Source organism: Zonotrichia leucophrys, chromosome 18, assembly GCF_028769735.1.
Source record: "Zonotrichia leucophrys gambelii isolate GWCS_2022_RI chromosome 18, RI_Zleu_2.0, whole genome shotgun sequence".
NCBI lineage: Eukaryota > Metazoa > Chordata > Aves > Passeriformes > Passerellidae > Zonotrichia > Zonotrichia leucophrys.
In genome coordinates, this window is record NC_088187.1 from 4,690,497 (window position 1) to 4,709,842 (window position 19,346).

The window sequence follows — 19,346 nt, forward strand, 5'->3', positions numbered from 1 at the left end:
TAGTTCTACAGTTGAAGATCTGTTGACTCAAATGTGCAAACCCAAAAGTTTCAATTTCAACTTTACTGCTCGATGTTTGTTAGCAGGCTGACTGGTTTTTGGCTGAAGTGTAAAAATGTTTAATGTCTTCTGAATTCACAGAATGGTTTGGGTCAGAAGGGACCTAAAGTTCATCCCCCTGCCATGGGTAGGAACACCTTCCATCAGACCAGGCTGCTCCAAGCCTCATCCAACCTAGCCTTGAACACACCTGGGCAGTTATTTTTATTTATTAATAATTGTGAGCTTCAGTACTGTAAAAACCCCAAACAACACAACCCTTTTCTCAACACACCATGGTGAGTTTATGGAGCTGTTACGGTGAACGTTTGCAGTGCATATGTTGGTAAATAAGCATGAATACATTTTAGCACTCTCTTCACAGTTTATAGCCAAACGTGTTTAACTGTTTACTTTTCAGTTTTGACAGTGCCTGGTCCCTGGAACAATGAGTATTTGGATCAGGTATAATATTTTCATTGCAGATGCTGTATTTGTTGAACTCTGTAAAATTAATGCCATCTCTTTTGGTAGCCTGTGCCATTTTCAGGTCAGACCGATGCTGTGGGTTCTCAGTGAGTGTTTCCATGCTGTGACCTGTGCAGTGACACCCAGCACTCGGTGTCTGGTGCTGTGTCAGGTCACTCCCTCCTTGTACCCGGGTTCCTCTGAGGAAACTGGGGCTGAGCCGAGCTGTGTGCAGACACAGCCTGCCCTACCTGCAACTGCACATTTGAAACACTCTGCTGATTTTCCATGGATGTTACAAAACTCTGACAAGGTGGAGTTACCTTTAGGTTTAACATCACCCTCACAAGGCTGTCAGATCAAACTTTAGTTTTAGTTATATTTTTATAATTTGTTAATAATATGGTATTTTGAGGCTAAATTTGGGCAGTTGCCCAGCCCTCTCCTAGTGGTTCTTGCTCACCCTCTACCACTATTCGTCTATTTCTATTTATTCCATTTTCCATTCTTGCCCCTCTCCCCTCACGCCCGGTGCCGTTGCTGAGGGCGCTGCTTGCGGACGGCAGGTGCGGGGCCCGGATCCCCGCCGGAGGCTGCAGGTGGCCGAGAGGGAGGGCTGGGGGTGCGGAGGCCGGCAGGGGCGGCTGTCCCGGAGCCGGCTCCGTCCCTCCCCTCCCGTCCTTCTCCTCCCCTCCCGTCCCTCTCCTCCTCTCACGGCCGGCGGGCGGGAGGTGCCGCCGGGCCAGCTCCGCCCCGCTCCCCGCGCGCGGCTCCGCTCCGCGTTTTCCGGGCCGCGCCCCTGCGCTCGTGCGCCGACACTCGGACGTGCGGGGCCGGCGCCGCTCGCCATTGGCCGCGCCGCCGTAGCCCCATGGGCGTGCGGGCCGCGCATTGGCCCCGCGCGCTGTCAATCAGCGCGTGGCTGCGTCAGGGCCGGGTGCGCGGCCCCGTTCCCTGCTGTGTGCGGGGCCGGCGCGGGGCCGGTGCGGGCGGGGCCGCGCCTCGCTCGTCCCTCGCTAAGATGGCGGCGGCGGCGGCGGCGGCGGCCGTGGCGCGGCTCGAGGGCCGGGAGTTCGAGTACCTCATGAAGAAGCGCTCGGTGACCATCGGCCGCAACTCGTCGCAGGGCTCGGTGGACGTGAGCATGGGCCACTCCAGCTTCATCTCCCGCCGCCACCTCGAGATCTTCACCGCCGCGCCCCCGCCGCCGCCGGCCGGCGCGGACGGGCCGCCGCCCCCGCCGCAGGGAGACCCGGCGGGCGGAGCGGGGGGCGACTTCTACCTGCGCTGCCTCGGCAAGAACGGCGTGTTCGTGGACGGCGTGTTCCAGCGGCGCGGGGCGCCGCCGCTGCAGCTGCCGCGAGTGTGAGTACGCGGGGCCGGCGCTGCGGGGCCCGCCGGAGGCCGCGGGTGCACATGGCGTGTGACAGGCGAGAGCGGCCCCGTCCTGCCCGCGCCTCCGCCGGCACCGCCCGGCACCGCCGCCGTGCCCTCCGCCGTGTCCTTCCCCCGCTCCGAGCGGCTGGAGCGGCCCCGGGCTGGCCAACGGAGCCGGGGACAGCCCGAGCGCTGCTTGCCGGTGTCAGGGGAACCGGCCGGGCGGTTCTGCACGGCCCCGGGCTGGCCAACAGAACCGGGGACAGCCCGGGCGCTGCTGGGAACCGGCCGGGCGGTTCTGCACGGCCCCGGGCTGGCTGGGGGACTCCTGCAGCCCCCTCGGTGCTTTGGCACACCCGGGGCTTGTTCTGGTTTTGGTGATAGTTTCTGCTGCTTTGCCTGATTTGAACGTTTATTCTGATGGGTAAACTGAATCATCCACGTGAAATGCTTCTGCTGGCCTTAGCGTTTTCAAATGTTTTCGTTACGTGACAGCAAATGTATTAAGAGGTTTTAAACGGTAATACATTCCTTTGCCATTAGCAAACATTAACTGTCTGTGCAAAATGATTTTCTAGGGCAATACGCGAGGCCTGCCCCCGACATTTAAGGCTGTGTTGAACTGTAAATAAGTGATCTGTGCTCTGAGGAGTCACATGTAGGAAAAGTGAAAGTGTTTTGGTTTAGTGTATTTTAGCTTCCTTGACTAAGAAATAGCTCAGACGTTACGAGTGCTGTGCCTTTATAAAGCACATGCCATCAGTGACACAGCCTTAATGCCATGTGAGCTTTTAAACGGTGTTCAGGACATCGATGGTGTGTATTTTCTGCTCTGTCGGCCTAATGTTAGTTTTGTCACCTGGTTTCTCTGTGAAAATCAAATTGTCTTACCTTGCTGCTTTCTAGGAAATGCTCATTCTGAAGGGCTTTAACAGTGCCAGTGTGTAGTCCTGGATATACTTGGAGGACTTGTTTGACCTTTAACTGTCAGTTCTATTTTTGCTTTCTGCTTTTAATATTAATAATTATTTGGCATGTGGTTAATCTGTATTTTAATCTAACGCCTTTATGAAATGTAGATCAAATACTTTTTCCTTTTTAAGCACTGCAGTATAATATACTATTTGTAAGCACAGTTGTGCATGATCTGTGTTGATTTCAAACAGTCTAGAATTAGTTGAAGTAATTGAGTCAGGAACATTCTTTTAAATGTTACCTGAGGAAACATTTAAAAGGGGAAAAAATAAGTACTTCTTCATGCTGTCCACTGATTTGTAATTTATTCTAGTTCTTTCCATCAGTGTTGCTTTTCAAGTGGAAAGGAGATTCAGAAGGATTTTTTTGTCTCGCTTTTTAATTGAATGATGCAAAGTTGTGTGTAGTTGAAATTTCTTCGCTGGTGGTGCAGGAGCTGGCGTTTGCTGTGTTCAGAGGTGACGCTGTTCCTTGGGCTGTGCACACGCAGTTCCAGGGCTGCTGGAGGTGGTTCTCTCCTGGTTACAAACTGGAGCTGTGGGCCAGTAAATAAAAGGTGCCCTTGGCCAGGAGCTGGAGCCACCACGGAGGGGGGTGAGCATCACCTTGGAGGGCAGGGAGAGTCTGCAGCCCCAGAGTTACTCTGGTGATTAACAGCAACTGCTACTTTGTTGCTTTATTAAAAACAAACCTGTTTCTACCACACAAGTCTTACTGGGGATGAATGGGGAAATAGTAGTTTCATTATTTGCAAAGCTGTTTCTTTTTGAACAGAAGTCTTCAGGCAAATTCAAGGTACTGTCTCCTTTTAGGAAGTCCTTATTTGCTTGCTGATGACTAATATTGTTTGTAGTCCTGTTCTTGAGTTTTGTTGCAGATTTAACTGATCCCACTGAAGGTGGTCTCCTGGATTTTAAGAGTCAAACTTGCTTCAGTATAATGTAAACATTAATTAATGGTTGAAGTGTGATGGGAAAGAAAGTAGTTTTGGTGTGAGCTCAAGATTGATGATTGCCAGCCTCCAGCTCAAGTAATCACCAGATCTATTTTTGTTGTTCTTTAATCCTCCTCTGTTGCCAGTAATAAATATGCTTTGCCTATGACTTCACAATCATCAGAAATTTTAATGGCAGGTGAAGTTTAAAAAATTCAGGATGGCCTGTTCCTTCTGTTTAAGTGATGCTGGAAACCAAGAATGGGGGGTCCATCTCTGTTTTGTCTGATTATTAATGACTTACAAAGGTGCCAAGTGAAATACTCTTACAGACTTTAAATCTCTTATTGCTTGTCACTAATAATTGTGTATAGTTCCAGTGTCCTTGGCCTTTTTTTGTTTCAGCACAGTGTTTAAATTTGACTGCATTAATAATGTTACTGAACTCCTTGTTTTTGGAAGGAAAAAACAGAAATGCACCTTGGTAGTCTCCTGCAAAACACACATTTTAAACATCTGGGGAAATTAAATTATTAATGTTAGAGTATACACTTACCTGTAATAAAGGCATCTTTTTTCTGCAGATAGAAATGTCATGAAACATGGAATTACTGTGCCTTAAGATAAATGTTCTGGTTGCTATTTTTAATGCCTCCCTGGAAGCCTCACTGGCAATTCAAATGTTGAAGTTATCAAGCAGGAGGTAATAGCAGTGGGAAGTGTGTTTTTGTTTTTGCAGTTCTTGACAGACTCCCGTCCCTCCTTGTGTATGTACAAACCAGCTGTCGTCTTGTGAGATGAATCAAGTGGGGGTGGGGAGAAAAAAGCCATTTTTGAGTGTGTCCAGCAAAGAGCTCTCCTGTCAATGTCATGGCACACATGGGATGAAAGAGGCTGCAGAGGCTCCTGCTCAAGACACTCAGATCAAAACAAGAAATTCATATTTCTACAGCCACCTTTGAGATGCACAGACTGTCCCTCTCCATTCCTAAAAATCATGTTTTTTAATTGCTTTCATTTGCTGCCTGTGGAATTTCCTTGCCTTCAGTGAAAGCATTGATTGGATATATTGCTAGGTAAATCATAACATCAATATTTGCTTTTGAGGTACTTGGCTGGAAAAACACCTTTTGTGCTGGGCAGAGCAGTGGTTGTTGTCAGAGCTGTTGTGTTCAGCTTTTGCAGAGGCAGGATTCCAGGCAGATGTAACTGATACAGCTGGAAAAACAGACAGACTTCTGGGTACAGCTTTGCTCTGAAGGAGTGCTTTTGTTTTGGTTTGATTTTTGGGTTTCTGGGATGTGCTTTGTGCATTTGAATTCACAGAACTCAGGACATCTTGGACTTCATTGTTCTGAGGCAGTCTTACTCATTTTGACAAACCCATAGATTTTGTATTTTAGTCATTACTTTTGGTTTTGCTTTTGTGGAGGTAATTTCTGATTCATAAACAAGATGCCATGAACATAGGAGCAGCACTTTTAATTCAGATCACAGATGCATTTAGTCCATGACCTGCCTTAGGAGTGGTCAGTAGCAGATGCCCAGGAAGGAGCATGAAAATTGATTAATACAAATTATTATGTTTCACTTGGTTATTCTTTTGTCAGGGTTCAATTCTTTTTGAGTTAAAATAATTTACTGTTTGCATTTTTCTCTCTGTTTTTAGTAGTTGAGTTTGGGTAAACCTCCTCTATCCACTGTGTCTTTGGATAGTGAATTCTGCAAAGTAATTGGAGCCCATGTTGGGAAAAATACCTCTTTTTGCTGAGTTTTGGTACCTGATGCCTGGTAATTTCATTTGATCCAACTGAAGCTCTTTTATAGTAAGAGACAGTAAATAACTCTCCCATTCTGCCATTCATTCTGCAGACTTCTTTACATTGCTGAGTGTGGGTGCTCTTACAGTAAATGACATCAAATACATTTTACTTGAGCTTAACATTTACTGACTAATCCTAAATTAAACCTGTGTAGCTGAAAACTAAAATTTAATTTGTTTGGATTCCTCTGATTTTCCTCCTGGTAATACAGAGGGCTGAATCAATAATTTTAGCTTGGTGTTGTAGTCTGGAGCTACAAGCTGGGGTTATTGCTGCCTTTCAGCAGGAGAAGTTCTCCTGCTGATGAAAGCTGGTCCATTCTGAACAAGGATCAAGTATATCTATGCCCTGAGTCAATTCTTTGGAAAAGTTTATTATGTTCAGTGTTACCTGCTCAGGAAACAGATTGTAAAGAGCCCCAAATATACCAGTGCACTTTTTTCTGTCATCTAATTGCAGTTATTTAAATTGTGTGCAAAGCTGTGATGTCTGTGTGGTTGGAGCTGTGACTGTGCATGTGCTCCATGGAAATTTCTCACTGGGAACATCTGTGGTTTGGCTTAACATGTCACCTGGAGGTGAAAGGATCATGACATTTCCTTGGGTAGTGTTCCATGGGAGCTGAGGAAGAACATGCACTGCTTGGATTTGGGTTATGATTTATATTCTAAAGGTTTTCTTATGAATAAACAGATACTTTGTGCAACCAGACAAAACACATGCTTCAAGGAATTGGTGTTAATATATCTTGCAGTGCTGTAAGTCCCTCAGAGCATGGGGCACCTGCTTTTTCCCTTCCCTGACACCGCTTGTGACAGAGGCACCTCAGGGTGACAGCGGCCTGAGAGCTGGGGAGAGCTTGGGACTGATTTGTGTTCAGGGGTGTGTGTGGAGCCTCACACCAGCTAAAAAACTATCAATTACAGATAAAACTATCAATTACAAATAAAACTATCAATTACAAATAAAACTATCAATTACAAATTACCTCACAACATGCATTGCTTGGGTTTGAGCTATGGTTTATGTTTTAAAGGTTTTCTTATGAATAAACAGGTAGATACTTTGAGCAACCAGACAAAACACATGCTTCAAGGAATTGGTGTTGATATATTTTGCAGTCTGTACTGGCAGAGTGCTGTAAGTCCCTCAGGCCATGGGGCACCTGCTTTTTCCCTTCCCTGACACCGCTTTTGACAGAGGCAGCTCCTCAGGGTGACAGCGGCCTGAGAGCTGGGGAGACCTTGGGACTGATTTGTGTTCAGGGGTGTGTGTGGAGCTCCACACCAGCTAAAAAACTATCAATTACAGATAAAACTATCAATTACAAATAAAACTATCAATTACAAATTACCTCAGAGCATAAAACTAAGGAGCATTGGACTTGACTGTGACTTGACAGACTGAGACTCCAGAAACTTTTATTTACTGGTCCTGTGCCATAGTGACTAATAAGGTCGGCAGGGCTGTGTTTATAGGTGGGTTTTTGGTTACTTTACAGTAGGATTTGCAAATGTCAAGCTCAGTAGAAGCAGTGTTCTCAGTTTAGCAGATCTGATTGAAGAGGAGTGTAGGAGGAAGGTAGAGCACATATGATTTGAAGTGAAAATAGAGATGAGCGGGAAGTTTCTATAGTAATAATTTGTGTTACAGTTGTTTCTGTCATCTCTTTTTTCATATTTGCCTCTCAGTTACACACACCTTCTGAGTTAATTTTTTATTTTATTAATAAAGCAGTGTTGCAAAATGTCAGACACCAATCAGGTAATTGAGGTAATGCTTAAATAGTTTATATTTGGATTAATTTGCACTCCATATGCTTTTTCTGTTGGTATGATTGATATGTATATGAAACATCCTTACCCAATTCTACTGATGCTACAAATGTTCTTACATCTGTAGGAAGCAGATTTTTTTGTGTAATTCTGTGAAATACTACAAACTTTATAGTCTGTAAATTTCCTGTAAATTTCTATGATAGAAGCAAGATTAGTGTCATTTTGGTTTAAAGGTGCAAAGTCAGTGTTAAAACTGTCTGTTCCAAGAATCTGCAATTAAAAGAGTTTTGAGATTTTTATTTCAGTTCATAATGAGGTTGGAGATATGCAAATTAAATAATTCTTTGCATTGATTAAATCAAAATACAAAGGTGCCATGTTTGAGTAGGATGATACACTTAATCAATAGCAAAAGTAGTAAGTTAAATGAACTAATAAAGAAAATAAGTTAATCTTGTTTTTTCAAATAAATGTGTATTATTAATTTGCTTATAATTAGGTAAGGGCAGTTACAAATATAATTCCTTCTTGAAGGGAGATGTGTTTTAGAGAATAATTGTGGTGTGGAGGAGTTCTGCTGCTGTTGGGTGTTTCTTTTTATTTTTTTCAGCATGTGCAATTGTAATGGACAAAGCAGAAGGTTATTTACAGTCATGCCTGAGCCATTCAAAATAAGATGATGCTTCTCATTTGCTGTATTTTCAGTAAATGCAGCAACTCTTCAAGACATCTCAAGTCCCAATAAAATTAAAAAATACAGGGAAAAATATAATTTAAAGAGAACCATGTATTTGTCATGTGGTGTGAGGCCATGGCTTTTGCAGTTAGAAGGACTCTTCACAACAGTTCACTAATAAGCTGCTGTCTGTGCTGAAATCCTGGGAAGGTGGTGGCTTTATCTGCTGCCTTGCTTGTTTTCATGATAAAAAGTTGATGTGTAGTGACATTTGTTTCCTGCGACTTCCTGCCTTTAAGGAGTTTTTTGACCTAGATAAAGCAGTCAGAGGGGAGGAACCATATTTATTCTGCAGCTATTCCACTTTGGATAGTACAGGAAATAAATGTTCCCTTCTCCAGTTAAGATTCCCTCACTGAAAGGAGCTGAGGCTTCAGTGAGTTGCAGAGCTGGTGCAAATTTTTTGACACATCATCTTTTGTAGGGCATGAGAAGGTCTGTGCATGGTTGGAGTTTGTTTTTTCACCGTTGTGGGTGTTTGTTTGTGTGATTCTCCTGCAGCCCTGCACGTGCTGCTCTGTCCTCTCAGGTACTGCCAAGCAGAACCTTGGACAAAGCAGGGTCTGTGTGTGCTGGAAGGAAAAAAACATTAAGTATTCAAAATTTTAGAGTGTCTTAATAAATATTAATATGAACACACTACCTTTGTGTTTGTCCATGTGCAGCAAATGAAATGAAAACCATGAGGAGATTGGCAAACAGTTCTGTCCATGCTGATCCAAACATTCCTGTTGACCTCAGCAAGGAAGCTCCTGTGGACCAGGATGTGCAGGGAATTGAGAGTTTGGAGAGCCAGAGCAGTCAAGTAAAAATGCCAGAGTCCTGTCATTATCAGGGTGTTATGAAGTGGAACAAAATTAGTATAAAGTTGACTGGAATTAATTTTAATTCATTGCTGGTTTAAGGCTTAACTTTAAGAATTACAGAAGGAAGCTCCAGCCAAAGCCTGGCTGAAGGCAGAAGTGACCTCAGTGTTGGATCAGAGTGCTCAGCACCTTGTCCATGTGGGCTCTCTGGGGATGGGGAGAGCTGGAACTAGATAAAGTGCTTCAGGTAACTACAATGCCACCTTGAAAAAAATGTCTGTATTCCCAACAGCAGAACTTTTGGAATGCACATGGGGAGTGGTAGGGAATAGATGTGCATGTATGTAGTGGTTTAGAAATAAGTTGATTTTTGTGACGAGGGGTTAGAATAATGTGCAGCTTAGTGCCAAATCATGAGTAGAAATACCTGAGCACTACTGGATTTTTTGTGGTGATCTGGCACAAATGCAATTACTGATAAATATTTACAGTGTTGTAAACATTGTCCTCACAAATAATGAGGACAAAAAAATGGAATGACTCAATTTAATAAACCCCAGAACTATGACATCTGGAAAAGTACAGAGGGCAGAGCTATAGGGTGGGAAACTGTTCTGAAAAGTAGCAGAAGAGTGAAAGCCATGACTGCAGAGGGATCATGAGATGCTGCTCTCAGATGATGTGTCCAGGCACTGATGTGATGACTCTGTGGAAATTGGGGAGTGGCAGCTGCTGCTGCAGCTTCAATCATTCTGGAATCAAATCTGTGCTAAAGGATCTTGCAAAACTGCAAGGATTTCAGTGCAGGGTTGCTAAAAGGAATTGAAGAAGTCCCAAAGAGTGGGGGACAGGAGGGGTTCAGTATGTTTGTTTATTCAGAAGGAGTGTGGGGTGCCTGGGTTGTTTATGGGGCTGAATGAGAGAACTAAAGGCTCTCTAATGGATCACACACAGGTGTGAAAGCACAGGCTGTCAACTAAATTGTCAAGGTTTGAATGAAGCTGTGGTGCTTTCAAGAGTGCTGGGATATCTATCTCACCATCTTCCTCTGATAAATATATCAAAACCAACCATTTATACATATAAATACATATAAATATATAAAAATATATACATTTTGATATAAATATATCAAAAATAAGTCCCAGTGCAGAGCATGGTGACATGTCATGGTTTACCTTACAAGAGGTAAAGCTGAACCTTCTTTACTTCCTCTGCAAGTCTTTTTTAATAAGCTGTCATGGGGTTTGATACCATTTGATTGTGTGTTTTAACAGAGTCAATATTTGTCTTGGCTTGAAATTAAAATTACTTCTAAGCATCAAACATCCAGTGGCATATTTGTTTATTTCCACTTGCCAGTAGTGTTCTCACACTGATGTTGATGCTGTTCACTGTGTCATACTCTTCATATTGGAGGACACTGTACAGTTTCAGAGATAATTTTTGTGTAATATAAAGTGATTCTGTGAAAGTTTTTGTTCTTTGAGTAAGTCTTAGATACAGCTCATGGGGTATAAGCCACTTAATTCTTGTCTTGATAAGAAATCAGGCTAGTGTATAATGGAAAAGGTCTTTACATCTTGTAGTGAACTTGAATTCAAGTTTTTTGATTACTTAAATGAAGATTAAATGTATGGTTCTGGTTCAGAAGGTGTGGATGTTATAATTTATTGATAGAAGTTCTTTTTAAGTTCTGACTTTCACTGATGTGTTCCAATATGGGAGCAGGTATTTTGCCTGCCCTTTTCCTTCTTGGCTTCCTTTTTTCCCTGTCACAGCTGGGAAAAAGTAATTTAACTTCCTTTGAAACATCAATTTCCTCAAAAAGCTGTAGCTGAAATGTTGGTGCTTAGCACAGTGTACAATACATGTTTTACTACTGTAAGGTAAAAGTCTGATTGTTTATGAGATATAAACACAGTTAGCTTTTGTTTGTTTGTTTTAATGTTCTCTTTGTTGATTTTTAGAACTGAGAATACAGGAAAAAATTCATTTATCACTTTGTGTTGTCCTCTGGACATATTTGGGTGTTCTAGGCAGAATATAACTTGAGCAAGCAAGGCCTGGACATGTAGTTCATACACTTCTGTAGTATTATACATATAATATATAATATATAATATATAATATATAATATATAATATATAATATATAATATATAATATATAATATATAATATATAATATATAATATATACACAGTGCAATTATATATATATACAATACAATTATATATACAATTATATATAATTGTATACTATGCAGATATTATATATATTATTGTATATATTTCTGTTTGTTATAATCAGTGCTGTAAACACGCAAGGGAACTAGTTGGGAAGGATAAATGACAGAAACTGGCTCTTACAGAAAAGAATTTCCCTCCTTGGGTGGTTCTGCAATCTTCTGACCTTTCTAGGCAGGTGAAAAATGCCTGCAGAGCAAGAAAGGACACAGAGAAATAAGATTTTAAAATGGCTAAGGCTTACAGAAGGGTGAATTTATTCACATGAAATTCTCTGTGGGGATAAGTTTATATTTGAATCAGAGGAAACTGGTTATTGAAGTAAGTAAAAATCATGGCAGAGAGGATAAATGCTCTCAGGCACACAGTGGGGTTGTTGGGGCTGCCACAACAGGGCCAGGAGTTGGGCTCTGATCTGTGTGGGTCCCTTCCAGCTCGGGATGCTCTGTGATTGATTTTAGCATCACACCCCACAGAGATGAGAAAAAATGGGAGAGGGGAACTCAGTTTCTACATGGGAGAGATGAGGACACAGATCAAGGTGTTTTGCTTTAGAACATGGGCAGAATATTCTGGGGTTTGTAGTTGTGTGAAGAGAACTGGAAGGATGAACTGGGAGTCTTGAGGAAAGATGGAGGAATAAGACATCTCAAGTTTAAGGGCTGAGCCTGAGAAGCAATACAGTTGTTATTAGAAATATAATCATTAACCTAATGTAGTGTAAGGAGTCTCAGACTTGGGTGTTTCATTGGGGAAATGTCATTCAGAAGGATCTGGGCTCTCACATTTTGGTAAATTGAGCTGTGCTTTAGCATCTGAGCTAATCCAAGGTTCCACTGCTGCTGCAGGGGAGCTCAGGAGGGAAGGTTCTGTTTTCTGCAGTGCTCCTGGTGCAGCTTGGGCTGGCCTTGGTGCTCATCAGATGTTCAGATGTTGCTGCTCTCTGCCTTTTTTGCTATTTTTGGGTGCTTTGTTGTTGCACTGAAGTGGCTCACAGAGAGGTCTGGCAGGCACTGGAGTACATGGTGGGCCTGCACAGACTTTGGGCAGCACTCAGCTGGCTGGGACTCGTGGAATTGTACAGTAAGGAGTTGCAGTTATAGGAGCTGTTTGTGCTCTATGAAATAAAAATGGAAAGGAAAAGAAAGATTTGAAACAGTGAAAGACCAAAAGTAACTTTGGTGTACTAAAAAAGCACTTGTAATGTAATGTAAAAATCTTTCAGTCCTAGAAGTTCTTGTGACAGCATGCCTTTTGGTAAAGGAGATGTTAAATTAAAAAAAAAAATTAAAAGGTTAACCTTAAGTAGACAGGATGCTGACATAATTGATGGTATCATACCTTTGGTTAATCTGTGCTTTCTGGCTGTCTGTTTTTATCTCTCTGTAAATGTGAACACACAGAGAAACATGAAGAAAAAGGGGGTATGGGTTCCTTGGCTGTGGATCATCTCATAGCAGGGGACAGAGTTAATGTATGGTCTGCATTCCATATATTGAATCAGCCTGGCTCCTGCCTAAATCCAGGCTTTGCTCCACAGCTCACCAGTCCAGTTGCTGGTGTCTTGTGCAGAGTGGAATTAAAGCTCTAGGGAAAATTGAACATTAAGGATACAGTGCAGGTAAATGGTATTTTAAAACATTTTATACGTGGTTTTTGTTTGTAGTGTGTGTAGGTCCCAAAAAAAAAGCCCTTTTATCTCAAAGACTTCTCTACCTGTAAGGCAGGCAGGTGAGTGATTGGAGTTTGTGCAGCATTCTGTGTGGACTGCCTGAAAGGAAAGCATTATTTTGAAGATAATTGTGAAAACTTCACTGACTTTTACATGTCTTCATGGCAGGGGCTACATGTATGGGATGGTGCTTTCTCAGGAAATACATAAATGTGCTGAAGTTGACAATTCAGGTAGCTCCCATGTGATTTGGTTTTCCTGTGGTGTCTTTTGAGGGCCTCAGCTTGATAGTTTGTAGAAACATCTCAAACAAAGGTGTGATTTGGAGAGAGCTTTTCCTTCAAATGCAGGACAGCAAATCCAGAGTGCCATCAAAGGGAAAATCATAATTCAGTGGAGTTGATCCAAACTACTTGGGTAGGAGGCTTGGAAGTAGCTGTGCATGGGCTTCCTGCCCTGATGGAACTGAGAGCTCACCTTCCCTCTGAGCCCTCCCAGGGCTGATGAGGTGCAGCATTTCAGGAAAACCATCCTTGCAGGAGGAGCAGGTGCTAACAAATCCCAGCCTTCCTCTCTGTGCAGTGTTTGGGGGCTTGGATGCTGACAGAGGTTGGTAGGAGTGAGTTCCTTAAATGATCATCAGTCCAAGCCCTGTTTATCACTTGCACAGCTGAAAGCAGTAAATAATGCATTAGGCAAAGAGGTGTTCAAGGAAGTGAGTTGTTTTCTTTCCTTGGGTGTGGGGATGTGCTGGGTGTGCCTGGGTTAGGCTCAGATAAGGGTCTGGAGGTGTTTCTGTCTGATCTGCCTGACATGGTCAGCACTCAGCACACTTCTTTTGGAGAAACCAGCCAAAGCACTTGTGTGGTGTGAGCCAGGAGGGTTTTTGGTCAGGTAGAGGGGCTTGGTGGTTTGGTCCTCTCTGCCCTTTCATATTACTGAACATTTTTGCCTTCAGTAGCATTAGGGGCTGCAAGGCAAACACTGACTTTGTGTTCAAATGGTATGAAAATCCTGCTTTGGAGAGGGTGCAATCATTCTGAACTTTATTAAAATGACTAGATTGGGTGATAAGATTCTCACAGAATGATGAAATGCATCCTCATGCAGCCCTACTCTCAATGACACCACCAAGATCCTGGCAGCACTTCTGCAGCTGCATCAGGGTGGAAGAGCAAATGCAGCAGTTTGAGGTGGCTCCCCTGTGCTGGGAATGCAGGTTCTGAAATGAATGCAGGGCTGATGTCTCAGTGTAGGGTGGGCTCTACAGTTTGTGGTTGGGTACAGAATTATTCAGCTTTCTAGATATTGATAATTAACACAGACATTTAGGACCTGGAAACCACAGTGTTTCAGTTAAAATGTCCACGTGACGGGCACAGGAAAGAGATGCAATAGGTAAAAACCACAGGAGAACTTCAGTTGTTTGTTTATCCTCCTAAATTGAAATTCAAGCCTTTGTTTTTAAAACCTTTTCCTGGTATTGGTCAGCCCATAAAGCTGAGAAATGCAACTAGTCTATGAATATTCACCCTTTCTGTAACAAAACGTCATTAGAACTGAGATTCTGCCAGAAGTCTGTTAGAACTTTAAAAAATATTCTGGTTTCTTTATTTTTTCCTTTGTTTTCTTTTTTGAGATTTTTTGTAGCCTAAGATACTGTTTTCTTATATAGTAATTTTTCCTTAAGTACGTGACAGGATATAGGGAATATTACCTCAGAAAAAATTGACACTAATTGTTAAACATTCAGAAGATAAAATTAAAAACCTCATTCACAGTTGGGAGGAGAGCTCAGATCCTTCCACCTTTCTCTGTTTAAACACACAAGGTAAACTCAAAGCAACTCCTGATGAAGATTTTCAATTTCCTTCATGAATTTTAGCCTGTTGTGAATGGCTTTTGCTGTCTCCTGCAGTGCAGGCAGCCAGAGCACTCAGTGCCAGCACACCCTTGTACACAGATGTTGACTTTGCTGTCAGTAGTGAAATAGCCCTGCTTGTTTTATGGGGTGGTTATTCTGAGGTTGGAAGATTGTTGAGCCTGGAAGAGATCACTAACCCCAGCTTGCTACTTAGCTATAAATAAGTTTGGTCTGCTGTGGACTAGTAAGTACTCAGGATTCTTACGTGAGGTTATTCACTCTTATCAGGGCTATCAGCAAACTGGGTGGTTTGAAGCCTTTAAAGCAAAGAAGCATGCAAGCCTTGCAAAAGAGTCAAAGAAGCTTCTGAATATAAATAATTCAACTCTCAGCCAGAAGGATAAAATAAAAATCTGTAGAAGTTTTAAGTTTAGGGATAGTGTTTTTAAGTTATTTTGGTTTAATAGTAGCTGAAGGAAAGATTATTTGTATTTGTCTATGTGTTCTTTGAGTTAGCTGCAGTGTTGCTGAAAAGTGTGCCATAAAATAATTGAGCCTCATCTGAAGAGCTGGAAAGCATGGTTACATGGAATACAAAATAACCAGAGTGTGGGAGAGTGTGACTTTACAGGGAGAAGAAAACTGAGTAAGGTGGTTTAATCAAAAATGTTGGTTGTAAAAGTCAGGCTTTTCCACAGCTTTTGAAATGAAAAAAGAAAAATGCTGCTGTTGTGGAAATGAAGCTGGGAGATGGCAGTGTAGGAATGTGTGATCTGGGTCTCCTGCTTTGGGAGGCAGGGTGTGTTCTTGGTAATTCTCATCATACTCACACTCTGATTCCATTCTTTTACTGAAAGCTGTTGGTGTGCCTCATCCCCAAGGAAACTCTTGTTTCTGCAACTTACTCTTTTTGCAACAACCTTTGATATTACAGCATTTGGTGGTTTTCTTGTTCTTCCATTACAATTCTTTATTTGGAAGGTCTAATAGTTTAGGGTTAATTACTCTCAGTTGATTGTAAGGCCCGGGGGGTTTGGGAGCCTGTTGCAGTGACATTACCCTTCAGCTGGGACATCCCTGGGCTCTGCTGGGGGAAACAAGCTCTGCTTACTGGGTGTGCTTCACCAGCACTGTTCTGTCCTTCTTGGGACTCTTCTGTTTTTATGGGAGCTGCTTGTTCCAGCTTTCCCTAGGAAATGTAAAGAAGGAAACATATACAACTGCCCTATGTTTTCCTAGGGATGTTTTGTGGTAAATAAATTGCTGCCTGAGAACATATTGACAGTGTCTGACACAGAAATGAGCTGGACTTAGCAAGTTCTTCACTGAATGAGGGAGACTTTTATTTTTAAATCCGAAAGGGCCTTAGATACTTGTGATGGTTCACACCATCTTTAAGTCATTAGAATAACCCTCTTAAAGATGTTCTAAAAGGAGACAGGATTTGACTTGTGCAGGTAATGATTTAATACAAAAATACAAAGGAAAGAACAATCACTCTGGGGTATTTAAAGGGAAAATAATACATGGTAGGTATTAAAGAGGAAGTGAATATTGGGTGCAGAAGGGGCTGATTTGGGCAGCAGAGGGGGTGATCCTGCCCCAGAGGATCCTGTGGCAGCAGCAGAAGCAGCATTGTGACAGGAGGGGGGAAGCAGAGCTGGCAGGTGTTTGAAGTCACATATTTCAGCTCCATCTGAATCAGATTTTTTCCCTCCCACCATGTTTTGGAGTCTAAAAAATCACCCTTGCCTTCCAGTGTCACCTGGGCCATGGTGGCATTGCTGTGTTTGAGGTGCTGGGTGCACAGAGGAGCCGTGCACAGCCTCAGAGCTGCTGAGCACTTTAAATGTGCACAGAGTGGCCTCCAGGAGCCACAGACACTCCAGAAGTCATTTTATGTAATCTTAGATAAACTGAGCCTGCTGCTTCTAAAGGTTGCTTCACACTACCACTGGTTCTATTTAATATAAGCCCTGAAGTGAGTTAGTGCCAAGCAAAGCATTGTTTGGAGTATGGAGAAATAACCTGGGAGCCAAAATTAGCCTGAGCCGTGTGCAGTGGTGTGTGTTTCGTCAGGGCTGCCCAGATCATGTCGTCCCTGAAGGCAGCACATTCAGCTGGGGATGTTTGAGCCATTACAACATGGAACATGCTGGGGCCTGGTGCCAGTAACACACACTGAACATATGACCAGCACATGCCCCCACAGCCTGGGCCATGAATTATTTACTTTTTGTTACAAGCTGTTTATTTCTGAGAGGTTTTCTCCCCTCTGTCAGTGTCAAGCACTGAGCCTTTTGTTTCCTTTTTACTTTTTTTCTTTCTTTTTTTTTAATCTTTTCTACTCTTGCTGTTGATTCTGTATTTCTAAAATTCTCTCCACCACCCCTATTTTGTTTGTGCTCATTTTCTTAGGATGCCATCCCAGGTAATGCCATTGAAACTGTGGAGGCCAGTCTGATTATTTTCAACTTGTAATTGAGAGGTAAAATGACCTTACACTTAATCTTTTGGGACTTGGTCTATATTCATTAGTTAGCTGTGATACCTCTTCTCTGTGTCAATTTTTCACTGTTATGTTTCACATCTGTGAAATGGCAGGGTTTTTCCCTCATCCCCTGTCATCTTTGGTTAGATAAATGATGTGAAGCAGACACTCCATAGGCCTTTTCTGATTTTAAACTGATTTTTGATGACAGCTCAAGCTCCCAGACTGCTTGTGACTCTTCATTTGTAGCAGCTCTGTGCTGTGGATTCTGGTACAAAATGAGTGAGCACCAAGCCAGCCTGATGGGCTGGGAGCTCTGGAGAGCAACAGTAGATAAAACTTTAATGTACATACAAATATTCTGCATCTTTGCTGGGTGTTTCATAACATTTTAGGGAGTGTTACCTCTTGGATGGGATCAGGCTTGACACAAAATTAATTGGACTTGGTGAGCTTTTCAGAATGAATCATCTCGTAGTTATTTGTGTGCACTGTAGGTAACAGGCTTAGCATTGCATACTTCTTTATATAGATTATTCTTTTAAATTCAGTTTTCTCCTGCAAGTGCTTTGAGTTAAAGCTTACACTGTTACACAAGACTTTGCTTCTCATTTTAATATGCTGGTAAACTTGATTTTTAAAGGATTTGCAGTAATTTAAAGTATTATTTTTATGTTCCTGTTTTTAGAAGCCTTTTTTTAACATTCACATTAGATCTGTACAGTAGCACAGGTTCATTAAAATTGCACTTTCTCCTTGTTTTAACCATAATTTTCAATAAAATTCAGGCCCTGCAGATGGACTGTAACTAACCCTTGGGTTTCTAGGTTAGTTAAAACAAACTCCTTGGGAGTCAGAGCTGAGAGAACCATCCTGTCCTGTCCTGCCCTGTGCTGTGTGAGAGCTCTGCTGTTCATGCTGTGCTCAAGCCAGATTAATTTACTGGTGGGCCTGAAAAACAATCCCTGGGAAGGGAAGGGGAGAGGCTTGGGATTAGTTTTCTGTCAAGTCAGGAGTGCAACTTTTTCCATTACCAGATGGGAAGATACTAATAAAAGGTTGATACCATGGTTTTAATAGCATTTCATAGAATCATAGAATTTTTTTAGTTGGAAATGATCTTCAAGGTCATTGAGTCCAACCATTGACCCAGCACTGCCAAGGTCAGCACTAACCCGTGTCCCCAAGTGCCACAACCACATGTCATTTAAATCTCTCCAGGGATGGAGACTCCAGCACTGCCCTCAGCAGCCTGTGCTGGGCACTGACCACCCTTTCTGTGAAGAAATTTTTCCTCGTGTCCAACTTAAACCTCCCATGGCACAGCTTGAGGCCATTTCTTCTTGTCCTGTCCTTTGTTCCCTGGGGACAGAGCCTGACCCCCACCTGGCTGCAGGTCCCCCTTTCCTCCAGGGTGAGACCCCAGAGCTCCCTCAGCTGCTCTCGGTGCTCCAGCCCTTCCTCAGCTCCATTCCCTGCACATGTGGCACCCCCACAGTGGCTTTTTTGTAGTGAGGGGCCCAAAACTGCTCACAAGATTTGAGGTGTGCCCAGCACAGGGGACAGGCGCTGCCCTGCTCCTGTGGCACCACGGCTGGTGCAGGCCATGTTCCATTGGCCTTCTTGGCTCCTTGGGCTGATGTTCAGCTCTTGTTTACCCTCAGGGCCTTTTCCACCAGGAGCTTTCCAGCCACTCTGCCCCAGTGGCTGTGTAACCTTGGCCTGGTTAAACCTCACCACCATTGGTCTCAGCCCATGGTCCAGCCTGTGCAGATCCCTCTGCTGAACCTTCCTGGCCTGCAGCAGAGCAGCATTTCCACCCAGCAAAATGTCTGAGGGTGCCCTCAGTCCCCTTGGCCACATCATGGATGAAGATGGCAAACAGGGAGCAGTGGGAAGGTTGTCTCCCTGTGGAAGGTCTTGCTCTGATCCTGTCTGCAGGGTCTGCCTCTGCCCTGGGCAGGCACTGACCACCCTTCCTGTGAAGATATTTTTCCTCATATCCAACCTAAAGCTCCCTGGCACAACTTGAGGCCATTTCCTCTTGTGCTGTCCCTCATTCTCTGGGAGCAGAGCCTGACCCCCAGCTGGCTGCAGGTCCCCCCTGAGCCTCCTTTTCTCCAGGTGAGCCTGGAC

The 19,346-nt window shown here is 43.3% G+C and overlaps 1 protein-coding gene across 1 annotated transcript in view; it reads left to right on the forward strand.

Annotated features, from left to right (window-relative positions):
• Window positions 1-1,363: 1,363 nt before the first annotated feature.
• FOXK2 (forkhead box K2) overlaps window positions 1,364-19,346 on the forward strand; it is a 45,063-nt gene continuing 27,080 nt past the window's right edge. The window contains exon 1 of the mRNA XM_064728254.1: window positions 1,364-1,872. Coding sequence (XP_064584324.1) covers window positions 1,379-1,872 — 494 coding nt within the window. The 5' untranslated portion in view covers window positions 1,364-1,378. The remainder of the gene's footprint in view (window positions 1,873-19,346) is intronic.